The sequence below is a fragment of the Pelophylax lessonae genome (genome assembly GCF_965119305.1).
Source record: "Pelophylax lessonae genome assembly, chromosome: 13".
Taxonomy (NCBI): domain Eukaryota; kingdom Metazoa; phylum Chordata; class Amphibia; order Anura; family Ranidae; genus Pelophylax; species Pelophylax lessonae.
The window spans coordinates 159,202,715-159,228,608 of NC_138780.1; the positions used below are offsets into that span (position 1 = coordinate 159,202,715).

The 25,894-nt window shown below is 44.0% G+C and overlaps 1 protein-coding gene across 4 annotated transcripts in view; it reads left to right on the forward strand.

Annotated features, from left to right (window-relative positions):
- The window catches only part of PPP1R13B (protein phosphatase 1 regulatory subunit 13B), a 182,480-nt gene extending 159,407 nt beyond the window's left edge, over positions 1-23,073 (forward strand). For all 4 annotated transcript variants that reach the window (XM_082275547.1, XM_082275549.1, XM_082275548.1 and 1 more), the window contains 7 exons: positions 1,035-1,530; positions 3,120-3,883; positions 13,644-13,781; positions 13,857-13,990; positions 16,236-16,402; positions 18,598-18,797; positions 21,891-23,073. In XM_082275547.1, coding sequence (XP_082131673.1) covers positions 1,035-1,530; positions 3,120-3,883; positions 13,644-13,781; positions 13,857-13,990; positions 16,236-16,402; positions 18,598-18,797; positions 21,891-21,932 — 1,941 coding nt within the window. In that variant the 3' untranslated portion in view covers positions 21,933-23,073. The remainder of the gene's footprint in view (positions 1-1,034; positions 1,531-3,119; positions 3,884-13,643; positions 13,782-13,856; positions 13,991-16,235; positions 16,403-18,597; positions 18,798-21,890) is intronic.
- The last annotated feature ends 2,821 nt before the right edge of the window (positions 23,074-25,894 follow it).

A 25,894-nucleotide genomic window follows, 5' to 3' on the forward strand; every position in this document is an offset into this window, starting at 1 on the left:
CACGGCAGACAGCTTATAGTTCTCAATGAACTACGAGGGTACCGAGTAGCGCACTCGTGGTTCATTCACAAGCCCTGTAGCCTTCAAACTGACAGCCCATACAGAGGTACAGGCTGCAAGCTGTAGGGCTTGTCTGCAGGAGCATGGCATTTCACCCGTGATTCAGCGATCGCTGGTGCTATGCTATGTAGACTCCTGCAGGACAAAATAGTAAATGCACTTTTATTTTTTCAGTAAAAATATGTGCATTTATTATTTTTTTTGCCAAAAGACAAACTTCTCCTTTTAAGTGAACATGTGCTTTTTTGCCCATGCAGGAAAAAGCAACAGGCTCAATTAAATCCAGAACAGGAAAATCCCCCTATGTCAGCTACTAGTCGGTCAATACATAACATACATAAGTATATGGATTCTCCCCATATAACCATTCTGGTGCTTGGTGACTGGACTACCACTTTTGCATGGAGCGACTCACAATAAAATTATTTAAAATAACCTGTAAAATTTTTTGTTTAGGGATTTTAGATAGATGGCGAAGCCGATCAACTATTAGAGTGCCAGAATGCTTTCCTTTGTTCTAGGGCATGGATCTCCAAACTACGGCCCTCCAGCTGTTGCGGAACTACATGTCCCATGAGGCATTGTAAAACTCTGACATTCACAGACATGACTAGCGATGGGAATTGCAGGTCTTGAACAACTGGAGGGCCATTGTTTGGAGACCCCTGATCTAGGGTAATACAGAGTATATGTACACGTGTTTATATTTCCATTACGCATTGCGTTTAGCTGCTGTCGTGGTCCTACCTCTTAAAATACTAGTAGCTGGCTGTTGGTTTATAATAAAATCACTGACCCACAGCCAGAATGCGCTGACTTCAGGTGCTGCATAATTGCTTTGGTACAGGGACTCTGTGTTAACAACATGTCATGTGGACTTCTAGACAACTAGAATTTTCCTGAGGTCATCAGTGACACTCTGTAGAGTTCTGTGATGAATTTCTTTCAATGCCTTAATGGTTCTTGGTTTTCAGTCTACAGATGGTGGGAAGTTGCCCTCTCCAATCCCAGGGTTGAGTAAGACGCTGCCACACAATTATGGCATGTACCAGGGACCTCTTCCCTTGAGTGCTACAAATTCTTTGGAGAGGAGGAAAGATGGAAGCCTGACCAGACCTGGCTCTGGACCCACAGCACGTACACGCCCCCTTCCGTTACCTACCCCAATTAATCCTCACCCTCCAGGCTCCTCCCAGCAAATTCAGCAAAGGATTTCTGTTCCGCCCAGCCCCACCTACCCACCCTCCTCTTCCCCCTTGTTCCCTGGAAATGACACTAGACCTGACCCTCCCTTAACTGTGGCCATCCGACCTTTCCTTGCTGAAAAGGGATCCAGGCCACAGTCTCCTAGGAAAGGGCCACAGACTGTAAACTCCAGTTCTATTTATTCTATGTACCTTCAACAATCAACGCCACCAAAGAACTATCAACAAGCTGTATATAACACCCTCAACAAATCTGTGAAAGCAGGTAAGTGTGGTGGTGAAAAGTCAATAAAATGGTAATTTTTATATAATGCACCCCTCCCTTTCATGGATGGTCTTCATAGGATCTAATAAATAAGCATTATATTGTGTTATTAATTGAGTAGCCGTACTGGCCCTCCCATTGCCACAGCACCCAATCCAAAATGACAATAAAAATTACAACTAAAAATGTGCCTGCGCAACAAAAAACCCCAATATGTCTGTTTTATTGTTTACCCGATCCCCGATCAAAGATTGATTTTGATTTGTGCAATAGGATGGATTTAATAATTGATTATTTTACATGGAAAATTATTACTGCAGTGTTCCAACTTGAGCCAAAAAATGATGATATACCAAAGAGGGTGGATAGTTTTGCCAATAGCCTTTGTGTTTTTGGCTTTTTATTGAAAACTTTTTTTTTTTTTTTTTTTTAATGCATAATTTGCAACTGTTTAGCCCAAGGGGAATGTATTCTGCATGCAGATTAGTTGAATGATGTGGTATATATACAGTACAGCCACTATAGAGGTGATTTATGCCTGCAGTGACCCAAAGTAGAGTCTTGCAGTTAACTTTTAAATTTTGCAGGATACATCTGATATGCATGGGTTTTCTTTACCCCAAGACCAATGTCCATAAGTAGTAAAATAGATTACAAGACCATTTGCATCCAGATCTTTTTAATTGTATATGACGAAAGTAAGGACTTTGGGTATTACCTGACAGTAACTGTAATCTGTGGGTCTGCTGTGTTTAAATGGGCCTGGTGCAGGTCTCTAACCCATGGTGAGTATTTATCAGCCACAATAGACTCAAATAGACGCACAAGAAAGTGCTTCCTTATCGACATTGGGGTTGATTTACTGAAACCTGAGAGTGCAAAATCTGGTGCAGCTGTGCATGGTAGCCAATCAGCTTCTAACTTCAGCTTGTTCAATTAAGCTTTGAAAATTAAAACCTGGAAGCTGATTGGTTTCTATGCAGAGCTGCACCAGATTTTGCACTCTCCAGTTTTAGTAAATCAAACCCCATTGTGTCTTTATATTTTACAATGCTTTCGTGGTGCTGTGCTGCTGAAAACCTCTTATGTAATCTCTGCATTGCCATTTAATGTTATGTCATATTACTTAGAAGGGTGATTATCAAGGTGTTTGATATATCCCTCCAAGTGCTTCAACTTGCTGGTGGCCTACTTCATCTTCCAGCCTGCAATACAGACTGAGCCATTAAGCATTATGCAGGCCAAAAGTCTGTAGACATGGTTGTATTCCAGGTCATTATAATGTATATATTCTTAGCAAGAAAAAAAAATGAGATTATGAATTTGGTTTAAGATTTATTAATATTTCAGGTGTAGCAGTGGACTATGATTGGCAGTGGTCTGGTCCACCAGCCTAATTAATTATTATTTATACTGCACATAACTCCTTTGATAAAAGTAATATGAGAAGTGATTTTTTTTTTTTTTTTCAGTTTTGTTTTTAGGCCTGTTTATACCAGAACTGAGAGTCCTTGTGAGCTGAGCTTTAAACTTGTTCAATGATGGTTATATCAAACCTGTACTAATGACCCTGTCCCCATTTCTTCCAGTATATGGCAAACCAGTCGTCCAGTCTGGATCGTCCAACTCCTCCCCTCTTCCTTTCTTACATAGTGCACCAGCTCCAGGTGGTGACAAAGAGGGTGAAGTGGATGGCAGCGTTCCAGTTGTGGAAGGTAATGGAGTGGAAAACATCCCTCGTCCCCTTAGTCCAACCAAGCTGACCCCCATCGTTCACTCACCTATGAGGTATCAAAGTGATGCTGACTTGGAGGCCCTCAGGAGAAAACTTGCCAATGCACCAAGACCTTTAAAGAAGAGGAGTTCTATAACTGAGCCTGAAGGTCCGAGTGGCCCCAACATACAGAAACTGCTGTATCAGCGTTTTAATACCTTAGCAGGGGGCATGGAAGCTGCGCCCTTCTACCAACAGTGTAACTCGCAAGAGTTTGTGAGCGTGCCAGCCGATGTGGACAATGGTAACACGAGCACAAATGGCAATGTGGAGGAGGCGAGCTCGTTACAGCCACCCATTCTTCCCCCTGCAGCGCCCGTTCCTCAGCCACCACCTCCTGAACCACAAGTCTCCTCAGATGACAATGACAACAAGGTCTGCTCACCTATCACAGAGGAACTGGTTAGTAGTGAGATTATTAACCAGATTTCAGATACAACTGAAGACAATAATAATAATCCAGCCATAGTCTCTTCCAATGAGAAGACGCCAAGCCCAATACTTGAAGAAGCATCTCCAGTAAAAGAGGAGGTACCTGCACCAGCCACTGTGCCGCCACAGAAGCCCCAGAATCCTTCAGTAAGTATCCCACCTAAAATCTCCATTGTTATCCATGTAAGACGTTTTCTTGTCTATATATTAGGTTTATACAAAATGTAAATGGGGTGGCACACCATTAAATTGTTTGTTACCACAACATTTCATATTCCTGATATGTGCCTGTTGTACTATGTACTGGTATGTCTCCTGTTCTTCTTGTATTGCTTCCTGTGTGGAATCCCTGGTGTTCCTGCCAGTCCCTGTGCTTTCCTATTAAAAACTGACCACATTAAGCAGGATAAAACAGTGTTCAGTTCTCTAGCTGTGCTGGGAATCCAACCTACTCTCCTCCAATGATCAGACTTGTCCTGACACCCCCCCCCCCCCCCCCCCCTCTGCACAGCCACTCACCGGGAAGCTCAATATGCTGCTGCTTCTCCCTTCCCCCAGCTCTTATATAGCTGAGAACAGAGGTAATGTGATCGCTTTTTTAAAAAAAGAAAAAGGGGGGGGGGGGGGGAAGGTATTCATATTGTTTTTATTACATCTGTACACAAATGTTTTGCCTTTCATTTCCATTTTTAACTTAATGGGTTGTTTTACAAGGTAATCATTTACAATCACTTTAATGCAACCCCAACCAAAGCTGTTCGCAAATGGGTGGAATAAATGGCCAAAATTAGTTTATTTCGTTCATTGAGGGATACAGCTTCAGATCTTCATAACCGTTGGGTTATACTGCCTCTTACAGGAGTAGAACACAAGGCAGAAAAAAGTATGGCTACGCCCATGGGGCAGTCCGAGGGGGGTTCCTGGTAGCTGTCCACCCTCTCCCCCTGGAGGGTTTTGAGGTGGACATAGGCCCCTCCTTGGGAAGGTCGGACACCCGGGTTCCCCTCCTTCCCATCAGGCACCCCCCCTTTGTCATCTGTCCCCCATCCCACCCCCTCCACATATGTTGGGGCTGTTTGGGTGGTCTGGTCCACCTCCTGGGGTGGGGGCAGGTCGTTATGCTGGTGATGGGGGCTGGGGGGGGGGGGGGTGCGCCACCGGCGACCAGGCAATCGACTGTGTTGGAGGAGGTTGTACCTTGTGGGGACTCCTGTCAGGGTCCCCCATCCTGCCTAGGTCTGTTCTTGAGGCCTAAATTCCCTCCTGGGTCCCTGTAACCCTCGTGGTGCCACGTGGCGGTATTTTTATACACGGCGGCCATGTTTGTGTAGTCCGGCGGCAATTTTGCAGTGATTTGCCATTGAAAATAGCGGCAGCCAGGACAGTGGAGCCCTGTGGGTGGCAATTTCGGCGGTGGGAGCCCCTCCTCATCCCCTGGTGCTGACTACTGGATCCTTTCACTTCCTGATCGCCGCACGTGGAGTGCAGGATATCCTCGTGGCTGCAGATGCCGGCTTCTGCTGGGTGGTGAGTATGGGGGGTTCTCTCCCTCACTGCTGATGATCACTTGGTGTTTGTGCCGGCAACCGGGTGGTGCTGCCATCGCAGTGGGGGTTGTTCCTTTACACTTTTTGTGGCGTCCCCCTGGTGACTCATGGAGTCTTTGGAGCACATCTCCCCACCTGATCCCCTTTCTGAGGCTGTGTGGCCCTCCGGGTCCCAACACTCGATCGATGCACTGACGGCGGTCCTGGAGTCCTTTGTGTCCTGCCTGGAGGTGGTCCTCGAGCTAGCAAAAAGCACCCCTTGCCTTCCCCTGCCTCATCAGTCTCATCAGATCCTGAATCTGATTCGGCGGATGTGGGTCACCCTGCTGGGTCTGAAACTACGTGTCCAGAATCCTCTGCAACCGCGCACGAAAAGGCGCTGGTGGAAGCACTGATTGTATCTGTGCGTGAGACCTTGACGATGGAGGATGCAGCTGCGACAGAGGCGCAGGTTCCCTTTGGCACTCACAAGCCATCCAGAGCGGCAAAGGGGTTTTCTTTCCCTGCCTGTTTTGACAGAATTGGCTCTAAAGAGTGGGGACATCTGAAGCGTTCCAGTGGGGTCCCTAAGCTTCCTTCTAGGCGGCACCCCTATGAGGAGTCCCTTCTTAAGAAGTGGACTGTTGCACCGGTGGTGGACCCTCTGGTTTTCAGAATGAACAAGGCACCCATGATTCTGGTTGAAGAGTCCCTGGTCTTTAAGGATCCGGCTGACAGGAAGGCAGAGGTTGTGGCACTCTAGCTGGTTCGGCACTGAGGCCGGTACTCACCATTTCCCTGGTGTTGCAACCTGTCCGCGTGGACTAAGCTTTTACTCCGTGACCTGGAGGGAGAACAGCTCCCCCCTGCCTTTTGCTTAGCTGGTGGACCAGCTGGTCCAGGGGCTGCGGTTTATCTGTGATGCCTCTTTTGAATGTGGCTCCCCTAGTGGCTCGGCTCTCTGTTTTGGCAGTGGTCCATCTTTTGGCTCAAATGCTGGTCTGCGGACCAGGCTTCTAAAAAGGCCTTTACTGATATTCCCTTTCAAGGAGATCGCCTGTTTGGAGCTACCCTGGATGACATCATTAAAGGTCTCACAGGGGGGAACAGTACCTTTCTTCCGCAGGCTACTAAGGGCAAGGAAGCTCGTCTTAGACGTGGGCCTCTCTTTTCGCCTAAAAAGGTTTTTCATCCCTCAGGGTTGACTGACAAGGGCTCGAAGCCTTTCAGGGCCTCCTCTGGAGGATCCAAAGGAACCTGGTCTGACAAGCCAAGAGCGGGCTTCTCCAGACCCGCGGACAAGGCTCCATCCGCATGAAGGTACGCCTTCACCTGTATCGGGGGTGGGGGGGACGTCTTTGCTGGTTTCCGGACCCGTGGACTTCCCTGGTGCAAGACAAGTGGGTCCACGAAGCTACAAGATCGAGTTTCGTTCTTATCCCCCCCCCCCCCCCCCCGGCAAGGCTTTTTCCTTCCAACTCTGTCCCCGGACCACTTACAGGGTCTTTTTGGGGCGGTACAAAATTTTGTTACATCAAGTGGTGATTGTCCCGGTTCCGACTTCGGAATGTTTTGGGGGTTTTTACGCAAACCTGTTTACAGTTCCCAGGAAGGAAAGCAAAGTGCATCCAATCCTGGACCTCAAGGCGCTGAACTGCTTTGTGTGGGTGCAGAAGTTCAGAATGAAGTCCATTCACATGGTGGTGGCATCCCTGCGTCGGGGATTTTCTCGCCTCTATCGGCATCAAGGATGCTTACATTTACATTCCAATATGTGCCAGTCACTAGCGCTTCCTCCGCTTTGCCATGGGAGAGGAGCATTTTGTTTGTGGTGTTACCCTTTGGTCCCGCCTCTGCTCCTCGGGTCTTCACAAAAGTGTTAGCCCCGTTGCTAGCTTTGCTACTCCAATGGGGGATCGTGGTACTGGGCTACTTGGATGATCTCCTTCTGTGAGCGGAGTCTCCTTCTGCTCTGGTGGAAAATCTGGAGATCACAATAGGAGTTCGGCTGGATTCAGAATTTTCAGAAGTGTTCCCTGGTTCCATCCACAAAGCTGGACTATCTGGGCCTGACTCTGGACTCTGCCTTACCTCCTTTCTCTGTTAAGGCGCACTCTACTCAGGCATTTAGTGCCTCCTGGGCTTTCCGTCATCAGGCGTTAGTGACGTGGGTTTGCAAGGCGGCTACTTGGTCGTCGGTGCACACTTTCACAAAGTTTTATAAAGTGTTTTATAAAGTGTGTTGGCAACTGTGGATGCTTCTTTTGACCGTAAAGTTTTGCAGGCTGCTGTTGAGAGGACCTGACCTATTCGAGGGTGTATTGTTTTTTTCAGGAGGGCTCCAGTTGTTTGGGTTGAGCTCCTGTTGCTTAGTTGGCTACTGTTTAGCCTTGGGAATTTTTTTGGTTGTTCCCAACCCTCATGTTTAAAACTGCTTTGGGACACCCCAACGGTTATGAAGATCTGAAGCTGTGTCCATCAATGAACGAAAGCGAAAATGGTATTTTTGACTTACTGTAAAATCCATTTCTCCGAAGTTCATTGATGGACACAGCACCCACCCCTCTGCGGAGTTGTAATTCTTCTGAAACTGCTTGTAACTAAACTGAGTGCCTATAGCAGAGAGAGGGGGAGTATACCCCCTGGGACTGCCCACATGCGTAGCCAGACTTTTTTTCTGCCTAGTGTCCTACTCCTGTAGGGGGTAGTATAACCCAACGGTTATGAAAATCTGAAGCTGTCAGTCAATGAATATCAGAGATATGGATTTTACGGTAAGTCAAAAATCCAATTTTTTTTTTTTTTTTGTTAAATTCCTTTTTCGACCATGTGTGTTTTGATTATTTGCTTTTTTTGTGAATGAATATGTACTTCATGCTCATTTACATAGTGGGAACGAGCCGATATCTTGGGGGCCCTCTTAAGATGGGCCTCCAGTTTCTGATCAGCCCTCTCCTTAGACCCCCCCCCCCACATCCACTGGGCTGGGGATGTCCAAATGAGGCCCTTATTGGGACAAGGTGCCTTGCTGGGGAGGGAGGGCGGCCATGCAGGTTTACGGCTTCCACCAAGCATGTTTTTTAAAGGAATTGTATATTTTTAATGTTGCCATTTAGGGTGTATGAAAACACCAAATGCTTTCAGGTTGCCCTCAGAAAAAGTAAAAAAAAAATATTTAAAAGATTCGGCTCCCATTAACTGGGTTTGCAGATTTTTTTTTTCATGTGTTCCATGAATGTCCAGTGAACCGAACATTGTTTGGTTTGCTCATAATTACTGACCATCATACTCAGAGTGTAGCTACATAACCAGACTCTTGTAATATTTAAACATGATGGTGATAGATGGGTGTCTCAAATGATATGCCTAACTTTACAGGTATTTTTTGCAGAGTAAACAATTGTTCTTAGATTTGCTTCAGCTGTGTTTTAGCTGTTGGGTTAGCGTTAGCCTTTAGTGAAAAGATCTGGACACCATTTCAGTCCTGCAGGATAAAGTAAACTTGAATCTGTATCCATTTTCCAGTTGAGTATAATGAACTGATGCCCCAGAGCCTGTTTGCGCTGTCTGTCTGGATTCACTAATGATCCTGCAGCCTAGAGGAACTTGGCATACAGCAGTATATCTAGGTGTGGGTACCAGCCTGCGCTCATGTTTGGTCCTCCAGACCTATTTTAGCAGGTCAGCAATCATTACTGTCTGTGCATTTGGTTGCTACATATACTGTAGTTGTCTGCTCTGCACAGCACTTTTTCTGATTAATGGAGCAAACTCCTCTAGGGGCTTCTAGGGAGTTCTGTTCTCAAACTTATAATGCCAAACAAATCTCCCATTGGCAGGCATGTGGAGCTTCGATAAAAGCACCAAACATTTGTGCAGACTGTGCAGCTGCTTGTAAGCCCACAGGAACATGGGGGCTCATTTACACTCGACATGCTTCTGGTGGGTGCTGGAACCACTCCTACTGCCACATAGATCTACAGCTGTGGCCAAAAGTTTTGAGAAAGGCACAAATATTAAGTTTCACAAAGTCTGCTGCTTCTGTGTTTAGATCTTTTTGTCAGATGTTACTATGGTATACTAAAGTATAATTACAAGCATTTCAAAGTGTCAAAGGCTTTTATTGACAATTGCATTACATTTATGCAAAGAGTCAAAAAAATATATTTGCGGTGTTGACCTTCTTTTTCAAGACCTCTGCAATTCGCGCTGGCATGCTGCCAGTCAACTCCTGGGCCACATTCTGAGTGATGGCATCTTATTCTTGTATAATCAATGCTTGGAGTTTGTCAGAATTTGTGGGGGTTTTTTTTTTGTTCACCCACCTCTTGAGGATTGGCCCCAAGTTCTCAATGGGATTAAGGTCTGGGGAGTTTCCTGGCCACTGACCCAAAATGTTGAGGTTTTGTTCCCTAAGCCACTTAGTTATTACTTTTGCCCTATTGCAATGCGCTCCGTATCATGCTGGAAAAGGCATTGTTCATCATCAAACTGTTCTTGGATGGTTGGGAGAAGTTGCTCTCGGAGGATGTTTTTGTACCATTCTTTATTCTTGGCTGTATTCTTAAGCAAAACTGTGAGTGAGCCCACTCCCTTGGCTGAGAAGCAACCCCACACATGAATGATCTCAGGGTGCTTTACTGTTGGCATGACACAGGACTGATCTCACATTTTCTTCTCCAGGCTAGGTTTTTTTTCCGAATGCCCCAAACAAATGGAAAGGGTATTCATATGAGAAAATTACTTTACCCGAGTCCTCAGCAGTCCAATCCCTGTACCGTTTGCAGAATACCAGTCTGTCCCTGATGTTTTACCTGGAAAGAAGTGGCTTCTTTGCTGCCCTTCTTGACACCAGGCCATCCTCCAAAAGTCTTCACCTCATTGTGCGTGCAGATGCGCTCACACCTTCCTGCTAGCATTCCTGAGTAAGCTCTGCACTGGTGGGGCCCCAATCCTGCAGCTGAATCAACTGTAGGAGACAGTTCTGGCGCTTGCTGGACTTTCTTGGGCGCCTTGAAGCCTTCTTCACAAATTCAGTGGAAATGTTTTTTATAGGATTAAGTTAATTTTCATGGCAAAGAGGGACTTTGCAATTAATTGCAATTAATCTGATCACTCTTCAGAACGTTCTGGAGTATATGCAATTTGGCATCTTGAAAACTGATGCAGCAGACTTTGTGAAAATGAATATTTGTGTAATTCTCATAACTTTTGGCCACAGCTGGTGGACTGAAAGGGCTACTTCTCATCTCTATCTAATCTAATGTAATATATTGTAAAGACCGCTCATAGATGAGTCTGTTTTTTTTTTTTTTTTTTTTTTTTCAACCAGCGAACTTCGCCACCATCAGAATACACAGATCAGCATTGCAGGCTATAGCCTGCAGCACTGTTTAAGAGGGAAAAATGCGACCGAGTGTTTGTACAGAAGTTGATCGGTAGATCCACTTCTGTACAACCACAGTGTCCATACATGGATCGATAATTTGCCGGTTCCTGTTGAACCAGACAAATTTTGTTTCATGTTCTTACACAAAAGCCCCTTGGAACCAGTGGTAGACAGAATTATTAAACAAAGATAATTGTCTTGGGAGCCAAATTTACATCAGCAACCCTTTAAAGATTTACACATGGGGCGCTCTGCTGCTGCTTTGAGCAGGAGTTAAGTTGGGCATGATAGATGTCACTTCTTGACAGCCAGGTAATGTTGCAGGGTGAGCAAACTGCACATACAATACAGTTCGACTGGTTGATGACTAACAAAATGGCAGCCCCCAGCATCAGTATACATAGAGGTGTGTCAAAGGCCAACCAGTCAAATTCTTAGCCAAGCACATAGCACCGCATTTTAGAACTTTCAAGTGTGTTTTACTTACTTTAGCCTTCATCCCTAAGTAAGGTGCGTTTTGGTGGAAACCACAATTAATATGCAGCAAGCAAGGTTGCAGAGTTGTGAATGAACCCTAACTGAAATGTGCCATCTTCAAAGGCAAACGGCTAAATACACCGTTAAATATACTGTATATGGATGAACTATTAATCTGCCCAGGGATTGTGTTCAGATAGTGATGTAATTTAGGCACCCCTTCCAGACAGCAAAATCTGGTAGCTGACCTCACCTTTTGTTTATCACAGTTGAGCAATAAATCTGACAGGAGAGAAGCAGCACGAAAGAGAGGTCATATCTGTGCACGATTCTGGATAAAATGAGAATCACAATTTATTTATTTTTGCTTATAATAAAGATCACGATTCTCGGCGTAACATTTTCTTTCACATTATACAAAAAAATTGGGCTAACTTTACTGTTTAGTTTGTTGTTTTTTTTTTTAATTCATTGAAAGTGTATTTTTTTTCCAAAAAATTGCGTTTGAAAAGCCGATGCGAAAATACCATGTGACATAAAATATTGCAACAACTGCCATTTTCTTCTCTAGGGTCTCTGCTAAAGCAATATATATAATGTTTGGGGATTCCAGGTAATTTTCTAGCAAAAAAATACTGATTTGTAACCAGTGTCAGAAAAAGGCTTTGTCTTTAAGTGGTTAAACTGCCTTTATTCCCAGACCAAAGTTCATTTCTTTGATCCAAAAGAACGAAATGACACATTGTAAAACATTGTGTTTATAGTTATCTCCAAGCCTTAGGCCTCATGCACACTGGACGTTTTTGGAGCTGCTGTTAGCAGCGTCAGACGTTTTTTTTTGCAGCTGCAGAACGCCCATCCATGTTATTCTATGGCCTCATGCACACATAGAGCTTTTAGGAGCTCCAAGTGGCATAGGCGTTTTACAGCTCCAAAAAAACCCCCAGGAACTGTGCGTTCTGGAGCTGCAGCGACCCCGCCCCCTTATGTCACAGATGACATCATCTGTGACATAAGGGGGCGGGGTCTCCCGATGACGTCACCGAGCGGCCACGCCCCTAATGGCTATATAATAAGCTGCAGAGACTGGAGACCGGCATAATCACCGGAGACATCGTCGGAGGAGGACCGGAGGAAGAAGAAGAGCCGACAGCAAAAGAGCAGAAGACCGGAGAGGAGAAGGCAAGAACAGCGGACAGCCAAAGAGCAGAAGACCGGAGAGGAGAACACAAGAAGGGCGGACAGCAAAAGAGCAGAAGACCGGAGAGGAGAAGACAAGAAGAGAGGACAGCAGAAGATTGGAGAGGGAGAATACCGGATGAAGATTTTTAATAAACTTTCCAAAACGTCTCCTGTCGTTATTTACACACATGTGGTGAATGGGTAGGGGTACAGTGTACCCCATACCCATTCACATAGGGAGGGGGTCTGGGATCTGGGGGGCCCCCTTGTTAAAGGGGGCTTCCAGATTCCGATGAGCCCCCTGCCCGCAGACCCCCACAACCACCGGCCAGGGTTGTGGGGATGAGGCCCTTGTCCTCATCAACATGGGGGCAAGGTGCTTTGAGGTGGGGGGGTGCAGAGCCCCTCCTGCCCCAAAGCACCCACACCCCCCATGTTGAGGGCGTGTGGCCTGGTACGGTCCAGGGGGGGTGGGGCCGCTCGCTCGTCCCCTCCCATTTCCTGGCCTGCCGGGCTGCATGCTCGGATAAGGGTCTGGTATGGATTTTGGGGGGGACCCGACGCTGTTTTTTTGGTGTGGGGCTACCCTCAAATTCCATAGCAGACCCGAAGGGCCTGGTTTGGAACCTGGGGGGGAACCCCACGCCGTTTTTTTCCCCATTTTGGCGTGGAGTTCCCCCTCAAGATTCTCACAGCGCAAGTCGCGCCGCAAGTCTGATCACCCTGATCCGACTTGCGGTGCGACTTCCATTCAAATCAATAGGCTCCCATAGGGAACCATTGATTTTGAATGGAGGCAGAAAAAACGCTGCTAAAAGCTACTGTGGCCAAACGTGCAATAACGCCAATGGAAAAAGCTACTGAAAGCACGTTTTTACAGCTGCTTTTTCCAGGCGTCAAGTAAACAGCTTTGGAGCACGTTTTTATGACGCCCTGTGTGCATGGAGCCTTAGAAATGTTGATAAACATTTGCTGGAGGCTTTTTTTTTTTTTTTTTATTGACAGCTGTAAGTGAGCAGAGAACATCTCTTCTCTGTATGAATCGAGGAAATGCGGAATTAAGATCGTGAGGAGAGGTTATTGGAGATCGTGATTTTTTAACGATTAATCGTGCTGTTCTACTGGGCCCTCTCTTTCTCGAAGCATGTCCTAACTGTTGATCAGCAGCATTTACTGCCAGCAGTAGGGCCTTAGTTGGCTCAGAATCCTGTCCCACCCTCTGTCTGATTTCCAGGACACTGGAAACAAACTGAAGTATAAGGAATGCATTTCTGGGTTTAGGGTGTTTTTTTATCTGGAGTTCAGGTTTAACCATTCACTTTTTGGCCTGCAGGTAAAACGCACTAATCTGAAGAAGCCAAATTCTGAGCGCACAGGACATGGACTTCGTGTAAAGTTCAATCCCCTAGCTCTGCTGCTTGATGCATCCCTGGAAGGGGAGTTCGACCTGGTCCAGAGGATCATATATGAGGTACAGACACTTCCTCCATAGGGGTAAGATATAGTGTCTTTGAGATTTGTAATGACACACTGTGCCTTTATGCAGGTGGAAGATCCCAGCAAGCCCAATGATGAGGGGATTACCCCTCTGCACAACGCTGTATGTGCCGGACACCATCACATTGTTAAGTTCCTGCTGGACTTTGGTGTTAATGTGAATGCTGCTGACAGCGATGGCTGGTAAGTGCAGTCTGCTTCCAGAACGTTTTTTTGTTTTACCCAGGCATGAAAGAAAACTGTTCTTTTTAAAATTCTGCTTTATGCATTAACTTACCTCCTTAGACCCAGTATGGTTAACTGCTGACTTGGCATAATCCACAGGCAGCTTAACTCTTCAATAAGACAGAAATTGAATCCCATGCAATTTTACTTCAGCAAATTGCAGTACAGAGGATGTTTTTCCAGTCTTTTGAGGTGTAAAAACACAATGAGTTTTTCTAAGACCTGTCTCTGTGAATAATGAACACTGACAGTGACAGATTTTAGCACATTAGTCAGTCCCTCCTTATATGTTCCAGGTCCTGGTAGTGAACATGCATGTACTTTGCCTTCTTCCCACAATACATCACTTGGTGCTTGAGGTACCTTACAGTGAGGTGTATGCATTGTCATGAGGGCATTAAAATTATGCAAATTGCGACCATCAGAAATTTAGCCTACTAACCTCTCAAGGGCTCCAGGCTGTGCTGATTGGAAACAAGAACAGATAAAGATGGCTGAACAGATAGTTTGCTATACATCTTACAATCTGATTGCACAATCTCTTTGTACTTTCAAAAATATACCAGCAGCTGTGTAGTTTGAGGGCTTACCTGGCCAATTTCTATCCTGTCAGACAATGTGTTGTACTGCATAGCCCATAGTAATTGGTGCTACATCTACTGTCTGCTACAGTTCTCTAAAGTGTTACTAAACCCACAACAGTAAAATGTGCCTGTAGATGCATAATAGCATGCTTGTTATACTCACTGTGTAACTTAAGTGAAAAATCCTCTGCATTGTGTGAAAAGGCTGTGTGATCCTGTATGCACAGATCCCCCCCCCCCCGCAAGTTCACTCTGGGCAAGTTCGGATTAGACACCGTAAGTGTAGTTCAGCTGCACATGCTGTTTGGTCTCTATTGCTTGAGAGGACATGTCCTGGTTTTGGCTGAGCTACTCAGGTCACATGGTATTGACATCACAAAAGTGGGCGTGTTTACAGATCCTAAATGACAGCCCAGACCCTCCCTCCTCCTCCATGCCCAGTAACTAAAAAAGAACACAGTGGGTTGGATGTCACATCTTGATGGATGATCCACCTCATAAAAGCATGAGGACACAGGCTATAGAGGATTTCAAGAAACACTGAAATCTCCTCCTACATGAACACTCTGGACTCTGCAGAGTATCACGTGACCATGGTATACAGATCAGCTAACAAGGTGTGTGTATGTATGTATGTATGTATGTATGTATGTGTATATATATATATGCAGTATTTTAATGTAAAAAATATATATTTATAAGCTGTGGGCAGTGTGTGGGGACTGATGAACATTTTTTATATTACTGGGTTTATATTATATTATATATTTAACTGGATTTGGTAACACTTAAAAGAGGTTGTAAACCTCAGAATTATTATTGTTTTTTTTTTTTTTAAAGTACACCTGAAAGACAAACGCATACATGCATACTAGCTCATTATGATAGACTTACCTTAGAACGAAGCCCCGAAGCGCCGACCGCTCACCTCTCCCATGGGTGACATGTTCTGTCACCCTTCTTCCTGGTTCACGGCATGCGGCCATCTGATTGGCTGGACCCGCGGTTACGTCACTCCCGCGCATGTGCACGGGAGCCGACGGTCACGGCACGGGGCTCTGAAGGAACGGCACCAGCAGCCATTCCTTCAGAGCGCATGCGCCAGTGATGTGTCTGACTGCATTTAAGGTAAATATCTCCTAAACGGTACATGTTTAGGAGATATTTACAGTACCTATAGGTAAGCCTTATCATAGGCTTACCTATAGGTACAAGTTGCAGAGGAGGGTTTACTTCCTCTTTAAGGAGGACCTTAAAGCAGATGTTCTGCTTTTTTGGCAGCACCTGCCCCCCTGATGCAAATAAAATTAAAAAGCAATTAGTAAACAAACCATTCAACTGCTCTCTTCCCCCACCAACCCACAGAAAACTGGCAACCTTGAATAGGGCATGAAAGGTCCGCTTTCATTTTTCAACAATTCTACCAGACTACAAGTTTTTAATGCAGATATTCGCTTTACCATGGAATTCCTCCACTAAGTGTGTGGAGATTGTACAGACAGATTGGTGGGTGTGTTTGCTCAGATTTAGTAAAATCTCCTGACTGATTATGTAGTTCTTCAATAAATATTTTGTACTGATTTCAGATTTGTCCTCACTCTGTATTTTCCTCCTGCCAGGACTCCTTTACACTGCGCAGCTTCTTGTAATAGCGTCCACCTGTGCAAGATGTTGGTAGAGTGCGGGGCAGCCATCTTTGCCACCACTATTAGTGACACCGAGACCGCTGCTGACAAATGTGAAGAAATGGAGGAAGGCTACATCCAATGTTCACAGTTTCTTTACGGTAAATTAGTCAAATGTATTTTGAAACTGTCATTCACCTTCGATTCAAGAGCAGCATCTTGTTTAACTTCTTCACGCTAGGCCACTGTATATAAGCAGTCAGACGGGACAAGCGTCGTTCTGGGAGGATGTACCCTAGACACAGTAGATCACTGGCCAATGTACCGAGCAACTGTAATTGGCCCTGGTACGGTGGCGCTGTGACCAATCACAGTGATTCCATGTCCAGTAGAAAACAATTGCTTTCATTCATGATGCCATTGTTTACTACTGTGATCTCTGTGATTAGTCATTGATCACATGGTACAGTGCCAATCACAGCGACCCTGTACCATGTGATATGTGTGGTCAGTCACATCACTCACAATAGTAAACAATGGCTTCATAAATGAATGCCAAATAGTTGAAGGCAGATAACTTATACAGTGATCATCACTGTAAAAAGCAATCATAGTGTCAAATCCCGATTAACCCCCTCCCCTTCCTCCCCATGAGAAGTACATATAAAAAAAAAAAATGTAAGTTTGTCAGTATGGCGACATTGTACTTCTGAAGCAGTGATTATGTACAATGGCTGGTTGCTCTGATAATACTCTATGTCCGTGCTGCCAGCCATGGTCTCTGATCACCTCCACAGTGTTACAATATCACCAGACCTGTGCTGCCAGTCGGTGGCCCTAATCACCGTCATTCACTCTCCGATTTTGTAATCGCCACTGCACCGGTCATTTTTGTCCCTGATCACGGACACACCAATCACAGTGTCACCACACCAATATAAGCCTGCAATGGTCTCCCAGATTATTGCCGCACCAGTGTCATCAGACCAGTGTAAGCCAGCAGCAGTGTTCCTGATCATTGCCACACCAGTGCTATGTTGGCTCTGCCTGCTACCAGTACTAACCCTGGCCAGTTTATTCACCCTGTTTGTGCCTGTTGCCTGGACCGATCCTTTGCCTGTTTGCTATGTCTCTGCCTGTGGGCTGAAGTGACCGATCTGCACATGCCACTGACTACGTTCCTGGGAAACACTAGCCTAGCCATCCTCTGTGACCAACTGCCCCCCTGGAACCACAGGAACTCTATTTTTCTTCCCTTCTTTAGGCTCCTGTACTTCCTGGCCAGAGAACATGGCATTCCTGGGGGCTGCCAGTAGGTTTTTGGATTTTGGCCCCTCTGTGGCCAGGCTGGGAAAGTCTCACATGTGGTATTGCCATATTCAAGAGAAGTAGCTAGGATGTGTGTTCTTTTTAAAATGACTACTTTGTTGGGGGAAAAAGCACATTTTATTTATAATTTTCCAAAAAATGTCAGTTTAAAAAAAGAAAATAAAACAAAAAAAAAAAACTCACTATGCCTCTTACTAAATACTTAGGACGATCTACATTCCAAAAGCGGGTCATTTTGGGGTTATTTGTACTGTCCTGGTATTTTAGGGCCTCAAGAAATTAGATGGGCAAGTCAGTACAGGACTGATCAATTTTCAAATATATATATATATATATATATATATATATATATATATATATATATATATATATATATATATATATATATATATATATATATATACCATATTTTGTAAACTGTATAATTTTTACACATACTAAATAATCTATACTGATTTTCTCAATTGTCCATTGACAGACGCAGCTCCTATGCTTCTTAGACCATTGGGTTATGCTGCCCCCCACAGGAGTAGTACTAGGCAGGAAAAAAACAGTTTACCCGATGGTCTAAGAAGCATAAGAGCTGCGTCTGTCAATGGACTTCAGAGAAAAGGATTTTATGGTAAGTTCGTAAAAAAATCCAGTTTTTTTTTTTCCCACCAAAGAAATGTAGCCAAATAAATTTTGTCCCAAATTTATGAAGAAATACTTTTTTATTTGCAAAGTTTTAAAACCAAAGCTAAGAGAAACGTGTGACTGAATACCACCAAAACCCCTATAACTGAGTAATTGTCATTCAAAGTGTTGACAGCACTGAAAACTGAAACATTGCCTGGACTGGTCTGGTTAAACAGTCGGGTTTTAAAGTGGCTAAGGATCTATTATTGAATACAGAGCTATGTTGATTTTAAGACTTTAGATCTACCTGGGGTTCACCCTTAACACTTCCATCAAACACAATGATTTTATAAGAAAGCAATTATTGACCTTGCCAAAGAGTCAATGTGTTTGTGCTTTCATAATGCAGGTGTACAGGAGAAGCTGGGGGTAATGAACAAAGGACTGGTATATGCGCTGTGGGATTTTGAAGCACAAAACGCAGATGAGCTGTCCTTCCGGGAAGGTGACGCCATCACCATTCTGAGACGCAAAGATGACACAGAGACAGACTGGTGGTGGGCGCGTCTTAATGAAAAGGAAGGATATGTGCCTAAGAACCTTCTGGGGGTAAGTGTCCCATTATAGTCTTTACTTTTGTGCTATTGTCTCAGTATTTGTATAACAGAAGAAAAACTCAGACCGTTTATCAACTGTTTCTTAAATGCAAAAAAAGTTCAGGTTATAATAGTATAAAGTATATGCACACCATAGGTATGCAAATGTTAATCTAGTTTCATTGATGGCATTTTGAGGTTTGTTTTTGGAGGTACGGCCATTGTTCTTTTGGCACCCAATACTTATGCTAGTGACACAATGATTATGGGTTTAAAGAATTTATAGTGCCTAGGGATAATGTTAGGGTTAGTTCTTTGGGATTTAATGTTAGTTTGAATATTATTCGTTACGCAATGTGTTAAGAGCGGAGCTGAGGTTTAAAGTGAACCTGTGGCAAACCTATGTCCAATTGAGTATTTAAATGTTCCTAACAAATAGCAAATGAACATTAAAACAAGTCCTCACTGACCTATGTAACTGCAGGCGCTTTGGGAAAATTCATCCTCAAAGTTAAAACCTTTCAAGTCATTCTCTCAAAGCTCTTGCTCAGGTGCTTTACATAAGAGATTTACATAAGAGATTAGAACCCTTGAAGGACAGAAGAGGGTAAACCAAGCTGCTGACAAGTAATTTGATAGTTTCAGTGCTCCGGTCATATAAACCGGTCCCAGCATCAAATTCAGTGAAGAGGAGGGGCAACCGACAACAGATGCCCCATTGTAAGGCTATGGGTGACGTCACCGCACAGGCATTTGCAGCCATTGTCGGCGATCACTCCTCTTCACTGCAGCTGCCGCTGGAGAGATCATGTGACTGGACCAGAGTGGCTTCAAAATAGGTAAGTATAAGCAGCTTTTCTTTCCTAGGGTGGATAGAATGGTCTTAGAATGGGGGTGGGAGCAGGTTTAAGCCTTGGTTAGATTTTGTCTGAACTTCCACTATACAGAGACACATATAATACATTTGATTTTTATGGTTTCAAAACTATAAGTACTGGGGCATGTGCTAGGTCAAGCTTTTGGTTGAGAAGAGTGTTAGAGGCGGTTTAAGGGCATGTCTTCCCAACACTTCTGTTTAGCACCAGAAGGCTTGTACTAGGTTCTTGGAGACAGATGTATCCGCACTCCTGCTATTAATGTGGCAGTAGCGGCTTTTAAAGTATTCATTTCAATAGACATGTCATATATGGTAAAATGCATAATTCAATCTATAAGGATAAGTAAGCCCAAAAAATCAAAAATGCAGTATATTGAAGCTTACAGCCCTTAGATGTGGTGGCTTTGTGTTTCTTTTTTCCCCCCAAGCTAAGAACATTTTCAGCAAATAGAGAAAATACATGTTGGTCCTGCCAGAAATCCTGTGCCTCTGTCACTTCCTGTGAGCTGCACCAAAGAATATCTTCCTTCCTAGCTATTCTTTTTTTAACCACTTGCCGACCGCCGCACGACTATCTACGTCGGCGGTCAGCCCCTCACAGGCAAACTAACGTAGGTCTACGTCGCTTGCCTGTGAGGGTCTAGGGAGCGAGCGCGCGCCACCGGAGGCGCGCTCCCGCGTGGTCACGGACCCCCCCCCCGCGCGTGCGACCAGCGGACCCGATGTCCGCCGGTCACTCGGCGATCGGCGGGGGAGAGGGTGAATGTCAGGCAGCTTGTGTAAACAAGCCACCTGTCATTCTCCCCGCTGTAAAGACACTGATCACACGGATCTAGTATGTAGATCCGTTGATCAGTGTCCTTACAGCTGAAGCCACAGCCAATCACAGTAGAAAGCACGCCCCTAGGGACACACACAGCCCCTCCCTCCCAAATAAAGTTAACCCCTTCACTACCAGTGTATTTTTACAGTAACAGTGCATATGTATAGCACTGATTACTGTAGAAATGTCACTGGGACCCCCAAAAGTGTCACAAATGTCAGTCAAGGGTCCGATCTGTCCGCCCCAATGTCGCAGTACCGCAAAAAAAATCGCAGATCGCCGCCATTACGCGTTAAAAAAAAAAAACAACAAAAATGACAAAAATCTTTCCCTTTGTTAGTAAACGCGATAACTTTTGCGCAAACCAATCAAAATACGCTTTTTGCGATTTTTTTTTTTTTTTTTTTTTTTTTTTTTTTTTTTTTTTTTTTTTTACCAAACATAGGTAGCATAAAACAATTGATGTTTTGATTTTGATTTTTACATTTTTTTTGGGGGGAATTTCATATAAAAAAATGTGAAAAATATTGCTATTTTTGCAAAATTGACGCTCTTTTTTTGTTTATAGCGCGTGATCAAAAAATCGCACAGGTGATCAAATACCACCAAAAGAAAGCTCTGTTTGTGGGAAAAAAAGGACGCCAAATTCGTTTAGGTACAGCGTCGCACGACCGCGCAATTGTCCGTTAAAGTCACGCAGTGCCGAATCGCAAAATACCCCCTGGTCAGGAAGGGGGTAAAATCTTCCGGGGCTTAAGTGGTTAACTGCCAGTTGTCATGAGATACAGAAATGTCTGTAGTCCATATCCGCAGAGCATCCTAGGGTGGCTCCCTCCATAAATACAATGTAGGAATGACATAGCCACCCAGGGACAGGAAATATGTTATTTCCAGAGTACCCATTTGAAAATCAAGCAAAAGAAGCTTGTAAAAAAACAAAACAGAAAATGAATGCAGTCCCCACACCAAGGACTAGTACGCTACAATGTTACATTTGTGGCTTTAGATATGCTTTAATGTTAGAATCACAAGGGCCTCATTCATGTTTGAATAGTTTGGTTTATGAATGTATTTCCTTTGTCTGAGGCAACCTGTGAAGTTCAGTTCCAGTTGTTCAGCCACACATTGCAATGTAATGGGAATATTACCACTGAGATTGTACAAACAGTTATGTTTTGTTTAAGCCTACCTTAGCATCCATTCATCCTTTATCATGCAGCCCTTCAAACTACTTCTAAATCTAAAGTTCCATCAGAAGAAATGTATGGCTACCTTAGACCTCGATGAGGGAGAGTGGTTTCTCGATGAGGGAGAGTGGTTTCTAAGGGCCATGGAACACTTTTTCATTTATGGAGTCCCACATTCATTGATCATTTGCATGCTTACCTTTATTTTCTCTTGCACAGCTTTACCCTCGGATAAAACCCAGACAGAGAACCTTGGCTTGAAATCCAGAAAGCCTCAAATTTCCTACTTACACTGGAAAGCAAGGCAGAAAACCAAGCTACAAACATTTCATGGACCATCAGTGGCAATCTGTGGATGTTGTCTCTGCACGACAGACATTATAAGTACAGTGTATTCCGAGATGTATTATATACCCTTTTGGGTCATTTACAGGCTGAGCGTTCAAACAATCTGCTCATGGATTCTGCAGGACTATTGTCGGATCGGATTTACCAGGGTCCAGATGTGGAGAGACAACGCTGTCCTCCGGTACCACACGAAGTCCTCGGTGTAAATAAGCGTTTACCGCATCTGTTCATTCTGCCCGCTTTCCTGCCAGTAATGTTTTAGTGCCAGTGCATAGAGTAAAGGCCGGACCCCATACCATCAGCTACATAAGGCACTTCCATCTCAGGCGTTTTCTGGTGTGTGTGTGCGTGGGTGCTAGTTGTTGTGGGTCTGTTTAGCACATTTCCAAAAGGGTTTTTTTTTTTTTAATTTGCAAGTCAGAAGCGTGTAATCAAAGGTTCTGTTTTCAGCACTTGGAAGAAGCAGGTGTGGTGGGACTGGTAAGTAGACGAATACCTGAGACGGGGTAGTGATGGAGGTGAGAGTGAAGAATAAGCAGGTTCATTGCACAAAGTGTATAGAGAGGACTGGAAGTGTATGGTTATGAAGGCTGCGGAGCGATGTGTTTTTTGTTTTGTTGGTGATAGATATTGTCATGGGGGGGGGGACCGATTACTGTTTGCACTTTTCATGTCTGGAGAAGAGTTATTGGATGTTATTTGATAATAGCACTGTGAAGAGAGCTGTCCATCGCAGTTACCCATAGCGGTTTTCTGTAGCCAAAACCAAATAAGCGGACTAGGTGCTGTGGGTTACTGCGATGTCTGCTCTCTTAAAGGCCTTCTCAACATAGAAATTATAGTACACTTTTAAGAGGAACGTGACGGGTTGAATAACCCAAAAGCTCCCATTTTTCTGTGACTTGAGAGGTCACTTTAGCACCTTGTGTTTGTTACCACAATGCCATTAAATGGATTGTCCAGTTATACCCCAATGGATTGTAATACAGAAAATATGAGAAACAGTTGGCCGGCTTTCTTTAGGGTTGAAGCCACTGCATGGAACTGGGAGTTATGGTTGAGGTAGGTTTTGGTCTAAGCCGTATAAAAAGCCAGAAGGATGAGTTGGAGCATACTGTATAAAGTGTATATTCACCTTTCTGATCTAATGTTGGGGCAGCACATAGCATTCATCTTTTTTTTGTTCAGTTGTCTTGCACAGGCCTCCTAAAGTGAGCAATGTGGACTTTGAAATTCAACTTTTGTTGCAGTGGGAATTTTTTCATAGACGCAAGGATATTTTACTAAACTAATGCTGCTGTGCATAGCAACCAATCAGCTTCTAACTTCAGCTTGTTCAATTAAGCTTTGCTAATGAAGCCTAGAAGCGAATTGGTTACTATGCACAGCTGCACCAGTTTTAGTAAATCTCCCCCAGAATGGGCCTTGGCACTGAGTGGCCGTAAATGTGCGTACCCGATTGCAAACACAGCCGTGCCCTGCGTGCTCCCAACACAGTTACCAGTCGCCAACGGAAAGCTCGATCAGGATCTTTCCGATCACATGATCTCATAAGTCCCGCCCCAACATCTGGGCTGGGAGGTGCAGGCACAAGGGGTTAAAGTAAAATACATTTTGGGCAATTTTAAAAGGGAATGTACAATGGCTTTTATACATACATTCTTTATTATGGTCAGTACTAGAAAAAAAAAATTAAACTTTCTTTTTTTTGCCAGATGATGTAGTTTTCAATGTATCCAGCAGGTGGAGCTTTAGGCTTCTGTTCGCACTTTGCAGTATATCATTTTACTTGTTCCATTGAGATGGGCTTTTCTGCAGGTCACTGTGCATGTATGGTATGAACATAACACCTAGAGAAAAAAGTTGTAATCCATGTGCAGAAATATGCAGTGCAATGGATATGTTGTGAACAAGCCCTAAAAGCTCGAGCTATTTCAGCTTACAAAAGTGAATGATGTGGAGAAAACCCTTCTTGGACGCCTCTTTCCAATGATTTGGATAAAGCCACCTTCATTGGAGTTTGCACTATATAACCCCATAGCGCTCTGAGCTTTCTTTATGTATTAAACGGTTCTAGAAATGTGTGTTTCTACACTGTGCTATAGATTTAAAATAAAATGGATATAAAAACTTTTTTTGGAAACTGGCATAATGCCATTTCAGCTTCCCTTATGTTTTTGAACTTAAAGAAAGAAAAAATATATGGCAAATTATTTCCTTTAGAGAGCTGGTGCATTGGGAAAATGATTTGTTATAGAAATGTGATTTTGCTGCTCTGCTTACAATGGTAAATCCGTGGGTGAGCTTGCACCATCCATTGAGTTTGTAAATTAATTGACACCTTATAGGAAGTACCTTGTTGTTTTTTCCTATCTAGTGGTTTGCACACTACATTTACTGTAATGAGGCTTTAGTGGTACCGTCAGACTATTTAAAACTTGGTTTCAAGACCAATCGCAATTGAAAACACTTAGACGTTTTATTAATAACGCCAACCTGAGACCAGAAACATGTTTGTAATATTAATATTGCCAACCTTTGTAATATATGACTAAGGAAGAAAACTCACTGCATTACACACTGTTTTATATAGGCATAGGTTCTGCACAAATTGTTTTAGGTGTGTTGAAAGATGATGGCAAACATACAACATAATGTAGAAAAAGTGATAAGATGGTATTGAACTACACTACAGGCTATGGGGGTGCTTCAGCAGCTGGGACTTGTAGTTGTACAGCTTGAGAGCCAAAGATTGCTTAGAGGGGTTGTGCACTGTAGAGTAAAATGAGAGCCAGAGTATCCATGCAGGGGAAAATACTGCCCTCGTTTTTTTACTGTCTTGTAATAGGCGAAATCAGGCTGTTACAGCTCAGGGGGGAATGGGGGGGTCACTTTGCACGACTGTTAAGATTTCTGGGGTTTTTAGGGTGGACACAAATGCTTGCTGTTTGGGGGAACTATAAAGTCTAGGTGTGTGAGCTGGGACTTATTTTTTTTTTTTTAATGGCTGTTCAAATATAAACTGTGTTTTAATCCAGGAGGAGAGAGTGGTGCGTTTGTGTTATTTGGGCAGAGTGAGTTTTAATGAAAGGTATGCAATAAGCTACATACACTGTATTGTGAATCTGAAACCACAACTGTCACTGGAATTCACTGTACATGCTTTAATACCAGAAGTATTTTTTCTCTTTTATTTTTAAAATTTACTTTACCATAAGTTTTTTTAGGGCGTGCTAAGGTGTGCAGACATAGCCATGCCACAGACCTGTGTACGCAGTTTCACATACGCTGTGCTAAGTATGCTCTTACAATGTTTGCATTAAGTGTATATATTGTGGTGATGGTGAAAATGAAAAAAAGAAAAAAAAAGTGTTTGTTTAAATTTATTTGCTACCGCTGAAGTGGTTTCTGAAGAGATCTAGAAAATAGGTTTCAGAAAAAATGACAAATGTAAATTATCAATAAAAATGCTAAAGCATGTTCCCGTATTGGTTGAGAGTGGTGTCTCTTCATTGCTGGGAGGGGGGTTTCTTACCACTTTAAAGAAGTTGTCAGGAAAAGTTGTTTTTTCCTTTTTCACAGGCTGTGTATGATAGATAATAAGGCCCCTTTCACACGGGCGGTGCGCCCAATGGATTCTGCTTTGCTCAGTGGGGATCGATCCGCCAATCTCCTCTGAGCAGGCGGATGACAGCTCTGGCTCTGCTTACTTTGCAGAGACAGCTGTTAGGTCTCCGCTCTCCTCTGTCAGTTTTCAATCTGATCCAATCCTCCAGATGGATGGAAAATAGGGTTTCCATCCGCCCAGATTTCACGGACAGGATCGGATCGGATAGCGGTGGGTATCAATGGAGAGGTCACCGCTGAAATCCGCT